General features: G+C 43.2%; 1 protein-coding gene across 1 annotated transcript in view; it reads right to left on the bottom strand.

The window, feature by feature from the left end:
* The window catches only part of GLDC (glycine decarboxylase), a 118,932-nt gene that overhangs the window by 62,993 nt on the left and 43,184 nt on the right, over positions 1–12,755 (bottom strand). Inside the window, exons 3-4 of the mRNA XM_064490233.1 lie at positions 10,065–10,829; positions 9,470–9,548 (exon numbers count right to left, since the gene is read on the bottom strand). Coding sequence (XP_064346303.1) covers positions 9,470–9,548; positions 10,065–10,319 — 334 coding nt within the window. The 5' untranslated portion in view covers positions 10,320–10,829. The remainder of the gene's footprint in view (positions 1–9,469; positions 9,549–10,064; positions 10,830–12,755) is intronic.

Genomic DNA, 12,755 nt, shown 5'->3' with positions numbered 1-12,755 from the left:
CTCTTCATGGACAGGAGCATAGCAGTTGCTAGGCACATAGTAGGTGCTCAGAAAATATAGACGAATTGAGGTATTGCAATGAAAGTTCACCTAAACTCCCACATACAGCTAGATCAATATTCACAATTCACCCATCACAGAATCCACAATGACAAATCAATACACAAACTGTTTCCACATCCCTAAAAGCATGAGTTCCAGAGAAACATTCACAAAGGGAACTTGCAGCTATTAAAGAAGTTCTGTGAAATAGTGCCTATGATAATTTCATATGTTCCAAAATTTTGTTTCCTTATTATTTAGTCAGTTAGTACATTGGTGATAGACATTGAGAATCCTTACTAAAATTCCAAGTTTGCATTTTTATTAAAATACTTTTGGTTTACCAAGTAAAATAAACCTGAGCAGTCAAAATGAGATCTAAGTTATTCACACATCATAAAATGGAGACTTGTAAAAGTAAGGCACAGTGCCATTTGGTGGGGAGCAAAGAGGACATAAGGAATAGAAGTCAGAACACTCACTGGCCTGCAAGCAGCTCACAACCTTGTTGTCTAGCACCCCTTCAGAGCTCCTGAGTTGACTCAGAGGTTAGCAGATCAGGCCCCCACTCCCAGTCCCACGACATGGTCACTGGGCTTCCATCCCAATGTGGACGGCTGGGACTGCCTCACTCTTCTCCCGCCCCAGCCGGCCTGTACAGACCTTGAAGTCCTTGGCCACTGGACTTTGCCAATCCTCCACCTCAGCTAAACTCAGGCACCACACTTCTCTGTTCCTGCTCCCAGATCACTAAATGATGCTGGCGAGAGGGGATCCTAGCAGACCTTATAAATTCAAGTCATTAAACCTCAGCAGGTCTTCCTCGCAGGTTGACCTAGGTTCCTCACTACCCAGATGACCACAATAGCCTTTCTGGAACTTTCCTGCTTCTCCTAATGCTCATTTTCACCCTTTCTGTCTCCCACTCAGATCATAAGACAGGCAACGCCTCAACTCCTCCCATTTCAGAAATCCTTATGTCATCATGTGGATTTTCTCCTCTCTTAAGAGATAAGAAAGGTCAAAATATGACACTGGGGTCCTTCCCCCTGACTTAAAATTTATCCTCTGGCCCTTGGATTACTTCATCTCAGGCTGCTCTGACTCCCCTCTTTTCCATGCTCTATTTCCCAATATTCCGGCTTCCACCTTCTTCCCAATACTCCATCCCTAGGAAATCTCACTCATTCTCATTAACTCATTCAGAAGACTCACTAAATCTGCAACTCCATCTCTAATCTCTCTCTTGAGCTCTGGCTTCATATTTCCAACTATTGCTTCAGCTTTTTCGAATGCATGTTCCATGAGCACCTCAAATGCAATTCTGCTCAAACAAGACTCATGATCTGGTTGGTCTTCCTCCAGGACCTACTTCTCCCTATTTTCTCTTTTAATAACATCATCATCACTCCAATTCACTCAGCCTAGAAACTGACTGACAGTCCTACCTGCTGCCCCTCTGGATCAAGCACCGTATTTGTATCAAAACTATACTTTCCATAGGCTGTTCTCAGCTAATTACTAAGCCCAGCAGACCCATTCTGGCAAGATGTGGGACTCCTCCCACAGGTGATTTTGACTCAAGGGCTCTGCTCAGCCTCACCAAAACTTTTTTAGATCTGTGCTGCAATCTATGATTCTTCCTACCCAAGTCTCCTTCTCTCTCCCCCTCCACCAGACCTGCATCACAGCCTAAAGGCTTCCCTGCCTTCTCCTGCTGCCACCCCCAATAAGCATATCAAATATCACCCTGGTGACTGCTTCCTGGTAGACCTGAACTAATGCACATTTAACATCTCACCTCTCAACTCTCCAACAAACTCTCATCTGGTCTCCTTGCCTCTATCTCAGAGGCACCATGCAAAACACAAATTGAATATGTCACTCGCCCCCTATAATAACTGTTCATGTCTTCCCATTATGTAGAGGAAAACAAATTCTTCATCATGGCTTTGAGTGCTTCATACCTTGCTTTCCATGCCTCTCTGCAGCCCAATATTCTACACATATGGTCTAGTCACCATCCTCAAAAAACTATGCATGTCCACACTTCTATGCCTCTGCTCAGGCCACGACCTCAGCCAAAGCATTCATCCTATTTGCAGACTCAAAGAGCTATTCAGTATCTATCTCCCTATTAGTTGTAACCTACAGTCAGGGATCACCCTATCTTTATCATCCTTTACCTCCTGACTTTTGCACCTTCAGTGCCTAAGGCCATATCTTATCTTCTATAGGTTAATTGAGGAATGAAAGCAGATGGAGGAGGCTGTAGAATAGATTTGGTGATATTAGCTTATAACCCAATTGTGACAAAGATGAGTAGGCCGGGGTATTTAGTGTATGGGCAAGTGGCACTGTGTACCTTAATAGTCTTCAAGAGTAATATCATATTTACAATACAGTATAATTGATTTCATTTTGATAGCACTGAATATTTTTAAAAGTTAGGCAAAATTCATTATAATTTATGCTAGTTAAGTACATGCCAATTTAGATGAATGTGGTAGTTTTAAAAATATGTCTTCAGAAGATTTTTAGGGCCGTGAAAATACCCTGTATGCTACTATAATGGTAGACACATGTCATTATACATTTGTCCAAACCCAGAATGTACACCACCAAGAGTGAACCCTAATGTAAACTATGGACTCTGGGTGATAATGATTTGTCAAGGTAGGTTTATCAGTTATAACAAATGTACCTCTCATACCAGCACTGGGGATGTTGATAATATGGGAGGCTAGGCATATGTGAGTAAGGAGTATATGGGAATTCTGTACTTTCTGCTCAACTTTGCTGTCAACCTAAAATTGCTCTAGAAAAAAGAACATCTATTTTTTAAAAATTATATCTACAATTTTGTTTACACTCCTTCCTTCAAAAGGTGGAAACTAATTCCCAATTTACTTGAATTTGGGCTCAGTCTTACGGACAGAATATGATATAAGTGATGCGATAGGACTTTCAAGACTAGGTCATAAAAAGGATAGTTTCTGCCTGGCTTTCCTTCTCTTTTGAATCACTGAATCTGCAGGAATCCAGTTGCCATGTTGTGAGGACACTCAAACAATCTGTAGATAGACCCATATAAGGAAGCACTAGGGTCTCCCACAAACAGCCAGCACCAACTTGCCAACAACATGAGTGAGCTGCCCTGAAAGCAGCCCTTCCATTCCTGGCTGAGCATCTGTCCATGTGTGACCACAACCTCATGAGAGACTCTAAGCCAGAACCACCCAGCTTAGTAGCTCCTGGATTCCTGACGCACAGAAACTGTCAGGATAATAAATGTCCATTGTTGTTTTAAGCCAGAGTTTTGTAGTAATATCTTATAAAGCAAGAGATTACATATACAGTAACTTTTCCAAAAAAGGGCCATTAAAAAAATGTTGTTAAAGAAGTAATTTTGGTGATATAAAATCTTTGATGATGCTCGATGAATTCCAAGATCCTTTAACAAGATGAAGAGGAAAAAGTTGTTTTACATTTTAAGTTCTTTGCCTCAATCACATGACCTATTTGACCTTTATCTCTGTATCTCAGCATGTCTGTATCCTTTGTATGTCAAAAAATCTTAACTGTTGTGAAAGGATTTCAACCTAAAATGGAACCCACAAATATGAAATGAAGGTTCTCATACATGGTCCCTCAGAAGAGTGGAACTTAAGAACTGAGAGGCTGATTTCTTGTAAATACCTGATTTTACAGAATACAGAGACAATTCTGGACCAAAGAGTATCTGCCAAGACACTCTCCCCATCCTCAAGCCAATGAACTTACTGCTTGAGCTCTGGCTGAATGTTGCCCTCTTTGCACTCCCAGCCCACACGCACAGCCTGCCCCAAACCCTCAACTGACTTGCCTGCAGCTTGCTATAGCATGGGTCTCCTGAACTGCATTTCCTCTGCTGCTCTAGAATAAACACAAATATCTGGTAATTTGAGCTTGCTTCAGTTTATCTCCTTATTTAGGTTTACAGGCCATAACATTTTAAAATTTAAAAATGATACTTTACAAAGACTGAGATTTCTTGTTTGGTGTTCTAATTTTAAAGGGGAAAAAAACTGATAATTTATTTTAGGATTCATCTCTTTTAAAATTAAAATAAATATTTTCACCTCTCCACTTCTATCAGGATATACCACCACATATTTATCTGAAATATCCCCGTAAGCAGCATCTCTGGTCTTTGGCAATTCCTGAGTGATAGGAGTGTCCTTGTTATTCATAACAAGACCTTTTGAGCCCACCTGAGTATCTGCTAATGAAGTGATTAGGGTGGGCCCCTAAACAGCCTCAGAATGGGGCTGTTCAGCAAAAAGACCAAGAGATTCTGGGAACTTCCAGGCCCACCCACTGACCTCGGGGAAGAGGAAAGGGGGGAGGGGGCTGCAGATTAAGCTCTACAAAAACAACAGATTTGATGAGCTTCTGGGATGGCTAATACAGCCCTGTACTGGGGAAGCGGTCCACCCCAGTTCCATGGGGACAGAAGCTCCTGTGTGTGGCACTTATCTGGATTCTGCCTGATGTACCTCTTCATCTGGGTGTTCACCTGTATCTCTTATAATAGCCTTTAAAATAAACTGGTAAATGTAAGGAAATGTTTCTCTGTGTTCTGTGAGCTGCTGTAGCAAATTAATTGAATCGAAGACAGGGTCCAGTTTATAGCTTGTTGGCCAAAAGCACAGGTGACAACCCAGACTTGTGCTTGGCAAGTGAAAAGGTGGTGTCTTGGGGGACTTAATCGTAAGATCTGATGCTATCTCTACATAGACAGTGTCAGAAGTGAGTTAAATTGTAGGACACCCAGTTGGTATTCCCTGAGAATTGAAAAATTGCTTGGTGTTGTTGGAAAACACTCCAGAATCCCCAAATAACTGACAGCATAATTATTCTATTAAGAGTCCATCGAGAATGAGACTACAGCAATACTCAAATAATTCTGTGAGTATGCACATTGCATTTTGCCACTTTCTTTTTCTCTATTAAGGTACTGCCTTTTTAAGTTTTTCCCTTCTTATAATAACAGTTTCACACTAAAAAAACAATCAATGTAAAGATACTGTCTTTTTTTCTAACAGGACATGATGTATTTCCATTTTTTACACTGCTTTCAGAAATCCTTGTTTTTCTATTCAATTTTACATCATTCTGTACAGCATTTTACTCAGCATATTTATAATATCTTGGACTTGTGATTATGTTTATTACTTGGACTATGTGATTACTTGGAATAGTGATTATTCATACATTTATCCTCTCTTAGTGCCTTGCCCATAGTATATGGCCATAAACATTAAACAATTTAGGCAATAAGTTGACTCTCCAAGGTATCTGTCAGATCAGCAGGGGTCTGCCTAACAAGAATTAATGACAAAAATATCAGGACAGGACAGATTCTGTTGTGGGAGTCTAAATACACAAACAGACAATAGCCAGGCCATATATAATCATAGAACTTTCAGCCCAACCTGCAGCAACCTGCTCAGGAAACCAACCCCCTTTATCTACAATAAACTACTTCAGGAGCCAACCTGTTACAAATTTGACTTGCAGAAAGCCATCTTTTCCTATCTCCAGTGACAATGAAGGAAAACAAACAACAACTTCTGTAACAGTTGGCCCAAAATGGCCAAGACTTGGTTGATTAACTGACAGCTTCCCTAACCTTGGTCCCTGCCTCCAATTTAGGACCAGTCAGACAAATCTGCACCCCTAACCAATCATATAGAAAGTCATGCTTCTAGTCGCCCCCGCCCCTTACACATGCCCAGGTCAACAGGGTACACCTGAAGCCTTTCCTTTATTCTACTATAAGGCCTTCCCACTTCTCTGTATAACAAAAGGCTGATTCCTATAGCAAGTTTGGAATAAACAGCCTTTGCTTTTCTCTTTTGGTTGGTCTTTATTTCCACAGTTGTATAATAAAAATCCATTGGAATTGTCTATCCTAGTTAAAGATGAAATAATAATTCATATAAGCTAGGAACTGAAGGAGCTAGGAGTGGCCAAAGGAGAGCTTTGTCACAGACTGAAGAGTTTACAAGCTGCACCTGACAAAAGGCTTTAATTATCCAGCTGAAAGACAATTGATATCTATAGCTGAGGGAACAGCTGCCCTGTTAGGTGTCCTTGGGGTCAGTTCAGGAGAGTGTCCAACACCACTTGGGTGACAGTCACCACTTGCAGCTGCGTTACACAACACTTCCTCCCTCTGCTCACCTCCCTCCAATAACCATTTATTAAAATCACTCTAAATGACAGAGTTTTGAACATTAAGTTCTCACAAGTCCATCAGAAGTCTCATTCTGACAGCTCAGCCACTCAATTATGGTTGAATAACTTTGAACATTAACAGGTTTAGTGTCTCCTTGCTCTTCCTAAGTATGCTCACAATAAGCAATGTGTAATTCTGTGTAAACTTTAAACCCTGCAGCTTCTGTGAAGTTATGGACTAGTTCAGTGCGGTTAGCTTGAGATGACATCACTGAAAATACTACAGAGAGGAATATCATAGCTGAAAGTGATTGGCATGGTTCATGAATAAAGTATCTAAATTTTGTATTAATTACAAAATAAATACATAGTTATTGTAAAAAAGAAAATTCTAGAAAAAGCAAAGTAGTAAAAAGAAATTTAAAACCATTCATAATGGCACCATCCCGAGAAATGAATGTTCCCACTGACATATCCTTCTAGTCTTCTTTGTGTAAGTCATGGGGATTCACTTGAACAGGATGAATCTGGCAGGGTTTTCAACTGAGAATCTTTGCTTGTTTCTCTGAAGTATGGCTAACTGTGAAGCTAACTAATGATCAAAGTATTCTTTCGAGGCACTTTCTGAAGTGTCCGAGGGTAGGGGAAGCATTCTGCATGACAGCCAAACCATCTGTACTTCCCTGATTCTGTCAGGACGCTCTGTCCTGAACATGCTGGTCCCTCTGGCTGCAGCAGCCACCTCCAGCCTTGTCCAGCAGAGCATTATTACCCTTCCTTAAATACTCAGCCCTCGCCTTGCACCTCTGTCACCCCTTCCCTTGCCCTGGCAGCAGGCCTGCATGTTCTGCTGCATTTCCACGAGAGCAGCTGGCAGATGGCAGAGTGATCCCAGTGTGATTGGGCTGGTGCAAACCCATAAACTGGATACTTCAGAAGAGTTAGAAGGATACAATAAAGGTTGTATACAACTACCTCCTCTCCGAGGACAAAACGAAGATAGTGTAGACTGCTGGCTGGAGCATGAATAGGAGCTAGACTTGTGTGGGTTGAATTCTGCCTTCACCCCTTACCAGCTGTGACCTTGGGCAAATTTCTTATCCTCTGTATGCCTTGGTTGCTTCATCTTTAAAACAGGTGATAATGATTGTTATCTCACAGGATTGTAATAAGGATTAAACTAATACATGGTAAGCACTACATAAACGTTTCAGATTACTAAACTATGCACAAGAACTAACCCAAGTATCTCCGTGCTGCTTATCACTCTCACAATCTTCTTTTTATCTAGCAATGAGGGATTTACTCATATAACTAGCTCTTACTAGTTTTCTCTGTACTCAGCTGACAAATATTTGGTCTCGAATTCCTCTCTGACTACAGTAGAGCACAGGCATTCAGCATTCACGTGAAACCAAGTTTGGATAATTCTGCCCCACTGTTAATTGAAAAAGCTACTACTAGAGGTTACCTGTACCAACTTGCTCTCCCCACGTGGAAAACATTCATTACCCATAACATGTGCACACCTCAGAGTAAAACACTGATGCATTCTGTGACCCCCACCGCCTCCCCCTCCCCACCACTCCCATCACACCCACAGCATACCCTTCCAAGAAGCAAGCTGTGTTGGAGAGCCAGCCCACATCAGGGCAAGAGGGGACTCCTGACTGCGCAATATTTTCTCTGAGTTACCTCAGACTAACCAGATGGAACCAGTTCCAAATCTCACAGAAGCAGCAAGGTTTAAAGTTTACACTTAAATTGCAAATTACTTATCAGGAGTCTGCTTCCAAGGAGAGGAGAAATGGAATCCACCGATGTTCAAATTATCCAGCTGGAAACAAACAGCTGAACTAAAATAGGCTAGACAACTTTGACATGGTCCCTAGACTCTAAAACTCTTAAAGAACACTTTTTTTTTTTAAGAGTATATCATAAAAGGGCTAAGACTATACTTTCAGGGATCAGTTCTATAGTTCATAAAAGGGCTGACCTAGACATTCCCTGACTCTGAAAGTCTCAGGAAGGCATTTACTTATTCAAAAAAATCTTAGCTTGTTTCAAAAACATAAAACTCTTTACTCTCTAAACGTGCAATAAATCAGGATTTTGATTTCCTAAAATTGAAATAGATAAGGCTCCCAGCCATCCTCAGGTCTCAATCAGTTCAGATGAACAGAAAGTGCATATTTTCTTCCATGAACAAGGACTCAGCCATCAGGCAAAATGGTTCAGATTTGAAACCAACAAAGGGAGCAGCCCTCAGCACAGCTTGAGTTACAGCATCAGCAGCTGGGGCTGAACCTGATTCACACTTCAGGTTGCCTACTTTAAAACAAAATCAAGCTAGCCTTCCACATATCTTTTCTGTCCTAAACCCTGAAATAAACCAATTTTCACTTAACTCCAGGAGAGATAGCATTTTATGATTCAAAACCAGATAGCCTCAAGAGAATTCTTTGTTAAAACAAAACAAAACAAACAAACAAAACCCCACCTCTTTAGCTCTGCCTATCCCCCATGACTTGCTTTTGTGGATTTTTGCTCAGTCCATGGAAGTAAAATACTCACATAAAAATATTTTAAACATAAAATAAAATTCTCAGAGAGTCAGTGGGTAAACTGAGATTTCCTAACCAAGCATGAATCTTATTTGTGTGTCTCTAAAAAAATCATTCAGACTTTAAAAGTACTGCTGCCTTTCAGCAGGTATGAACAATAAAATTTGGATGTGAGATAGAACAATTTGAAGCTACTGTTGTATAAAGAGCCTTGAAGTAGGTCAAATGTCTAGGTCTCCCATTTTTGTCACTTCCCTATTTGCATGACTGTAGGCAATTCCTTTTTCCCTTCCGAGTATCCTGATCTGCAAAAAAAAAGTGATGACACCTCTCAATTCAAAGGATGGGAAAACCTTGGCCCCCAACAGGTGCCTGGAAAGCTGGGGATCCTCCACACATGTCTGTGCACTGACTTCCCCCAGGAAGTTTGCTGGCTCCTCCGGAGTCCTGAGATAAAGAACGGACTGCTCGGGGAACAAAACATTACACTCTCTCCCGCCCACTGCGGTACTCGCCGCTGTTGTATTCTAATAAATATATTCTCCGTCCTGAGCAATTCTAACCCACAGCTGGACTTTCAGAGACCACAGAAGACAAACAGGCCAGAGGAAGCGAGGTCTAAAGACCTCCCGGCCACTTACAGACAGGGTCATCCATTTTCAAGGGTCTTTTCAAGCGGATACTGGCAGGAACGGTCTTCTCGATCAGTTCATCAACGCTCTAAAATTAAAACGCAAGCCGGTGAACACTAAAGACAGAGGAAAGTGCTTCTGAGTTAAAAGAGACACCTCTGTTTTACATCTACAAAGGCTTGTGGGAACCTCATTTAAATTGTCTAATTAGGATTATTTAAAAAAAAAAAACTTTAAACAAACCAAAAATCAGTTGGAGGGGAAAAAAAATGAATCGGGGTAGTTATTTGGCTCGGTTGGATTTCGGTCGGCAACCGGAGATAATCGGATAAATCAGGAGGTCCTTCTCTTGCAAAGTTAGAACTCATCAGAAGGGCGACTTAGGTTTAAAAAGACACGGTTTTGAGGGGCGAAGGGCGGGTGGAGGCGAAAGGCTGGAGCAGCCGGACCGAGCGCGTCGGCTCGCTTCCACACCAGGGCCCCGGACCACAGTGTGAGTCCCACGCGGAGCGAAGCAGGGCTCCTGGCGGGGGCCCGGAGGCCGCGCGGACAGAACCAAGGCGGGACGGGGTGAGGCCCGGGAGGGCAGGGTTGGGGTCCTTACCTCCAGCCCTAGGGTCTGTAGCATCTCCCTCTGGTCTTTGTCCCCGGGGCCGATATGCCTCCGAGCGAAGTCGTCGTGTCTGGGCAGGAGGCGCTCGAGAAGGCGCGAGGCCCCAGCCCCGCCGCTGTCCCCGCTGCCGCTACTGCTGTCACGGCCCCGCGGCGCCCAAAGAGGCCCCGCGCCTCCAGCCAAGCGGCGGCCGCCCCCGACTCCACAGCCCAGACGCAGCCCCCAGGCCCTGGCGCACGTCTGCATGGCCGTGGTCACCGTCCCCTGCCCGGGCCCGCGAGGGTCAGCCACGCTTTCTGTCCCTCTTCTGGTCGCGGCCCCCTGGGTGGCAGCTGCCCCCGGGTGGCTGGAGTCTCTTCCCGCTGGAAAACGGAGAGACAGATGGATGTTCGGGGCAATGAATGGGTGCGGCTCCGAGCCAGGACACCAGCGGAAAGTTATTGCTCCACAAGAGGCACCTGCTCCGCACTTTAAGCGTCATCCTGGGGGTGGGCAGTGGGATAGGGCCAGCAAACGTTCGGCCAATGGGAGTGGACGGAAGGGCGGGGGCGGGGCAGACCCCGCCCCCGCCCCCTCTCCCTACCCTCTTCTCAGGCCCTCCGCGAAGTCCTGCTGCTCCTGGCCCAGAGCCTGCCATCCTCAGTCACTCCTACTCAGTCTCCGGTTGATGTGGAGGTTGGGGCTCTCCATGAGCCCGATGTCAGAGACATCAGACGGAACTCCGCCTGGCAGATTCAGCTGAGATAGAAGGAGATTCTGACAGGGAAGCCAGACTCACAGTTAGTCTCCATTAATTTTAGAGTATCTTCCCCCTGTCACATCTTATGGAAGCCAATATGGGCAGATGAGAGTTCTTACAGAGTTGTAGGATCCTGGCCAACTTACCCAACCTCTGAGCTTCAGTTTTCACATCTCAGAGCTGGATAGGATTTAAAGAGAGATGATACACTCAAAGCACTATCATATTACTAGCCTTGAGCTAACTCTCTCCCCACACCCCTGTCTCCCTCCACCTCCTCTCCCCCTATGTGTGTGTGTGTGTGTGTGTGTGTGTATGTGTGTTATAAAAATGCAAAAGATACAAAGGTATACATTTTGCACTGTCATCTTAGTTGGAAAATTATTTACACCTGGATATTTTGTAAATCTAATCTATCTCCTGAGATTTTTATCAAGAATGAACTTTCAAAATTCCACTGTCCTAAAATGATGAAGAAAGGACAGAAGTCATCAGAACACTAGCAGTACTAAGACTAGGGAAAAATAGAACCTGTCTTCTTCCTCCTCTAAGCTTCCTCCTTCAATTATCTTCTGCACACTCTGGGTCCTGTAGCTGACAGGCATAGAGACTGGGCAGAGAGGCAAGAAAGTGGAAAACAAAGAACAGTAGGCAAAATATGTGTGTTGTGTTGTGGGGTGGGGCAGGGGTGGGTGGTAGTGAATAGTGAGCTAGAAATGCTGGACTGAATGTCTCCGAACAGTTTTTCATCCACTTGGAATTGACATTACAGCCTTCATAAAAGCTGAGAGTTATCTTCAGTGCTAGATGCCATGGGGGAAGAGGGGAGCAATGTGCATTTATCCCCATTCCTGATGATTCTCTATGTATCACAGGGACTGGAAGCCAGAGAACTCTAATTCCCAGATTGGTTTCAGGGTTCTGAGTGTTTTCCAGTCTTCTGTCAATGAGATACACTTGTATGAGAATTAGAAAATGGAATAAAAGTTAGAGACTATTTTCTTGCTTCTCTGACAGCAGCAGACAGATGCATGGATGGCAGCAAACACGAAGTGCTTCCTTAGTTGCCACCTACATTGGCACAGCAAGGCAGCTGTGTCTGTCAATAGAAATGTCCTGTGGTTTTCCAACCTAGGAGGCAGTAGCAATTTCTTGCTGTCCTGGACTAGAGCTTCAGTGGTTGACCTGAAGATAGTGGTGTTCTATCTACCCTGTCTCTTGCTCTTCCATTCCTTCCAATGGTTTTATTTGCACCTATTCCTGACACATTAATTCTGCTCTGCTTGAAATATTTTTAGGGTTTTGTTTGTTTTCCTAAATAAACCTTAATAAAGACTGTATCTGAGGCCAAAGTAGCTTTAAGATAGTCTTAAAGCTTAAAGGGATTGGCTGACTCAGTTCTGCTTGAAGTCAATGATAGCATTATCAGTAGTGGAGAATGATAAGTCTTAAGCATGGAAAGGAAAGAGTTACTTAAATTATCAGTGGGGAATAGAATGCCAATTGAAGACAGTCATTGCTAGACCAAACAGTTGCTAAATTAGACTATTCTGGTGGGAATTATGTCTACAAGGACTATAGAGAATGCTAGTGGCTTCTGAATGCCCTGCAGAGTTTACACAATAAAATGACAGCTCAGAGAAAGAGCATCAGCACTCTAAGAAAATCTCTTAACTTCTGTAGCTGCAGGGAGAAGGTATTTACAAGTCAGACTCAATGTCTGATCCTGCTGATTGCCAAATTATCATACATACTGAATTCACAGCCTTATTAGGACTCATATGTGAGTTTGAAATTAATTAAAAACTCTAAGACTAGAATGGGGACATTTTAGTAGTTTGAGTTGAATTTGATTATCTTGACTCCCCAAATCTCACTGAGTCCCCCTTGTCCAGATAAAGCAGTCCCTCCTATCCTCTCTGAGATGCTGGCCATCCCTTGCT

This window comes from Camelus dromedarius, chromosome 10 (assembly GCF_036321535.1).
Source record: "Camelus dromedarius isolate mCamDro1 chromosome 10, mCamDro1.pat, whole genome shotgun sequence".
Lineage (NCBI taxonomy): Eukaryota > Metazoa > Chordata > Mammalia > Artiodactyla > Camelidae > Camelus > Camelus dromedarius.
Note: the sequence above shows the minus strand (reverse complement) of the source record. Positions and strands in the feature narration are given on the sequence as shown.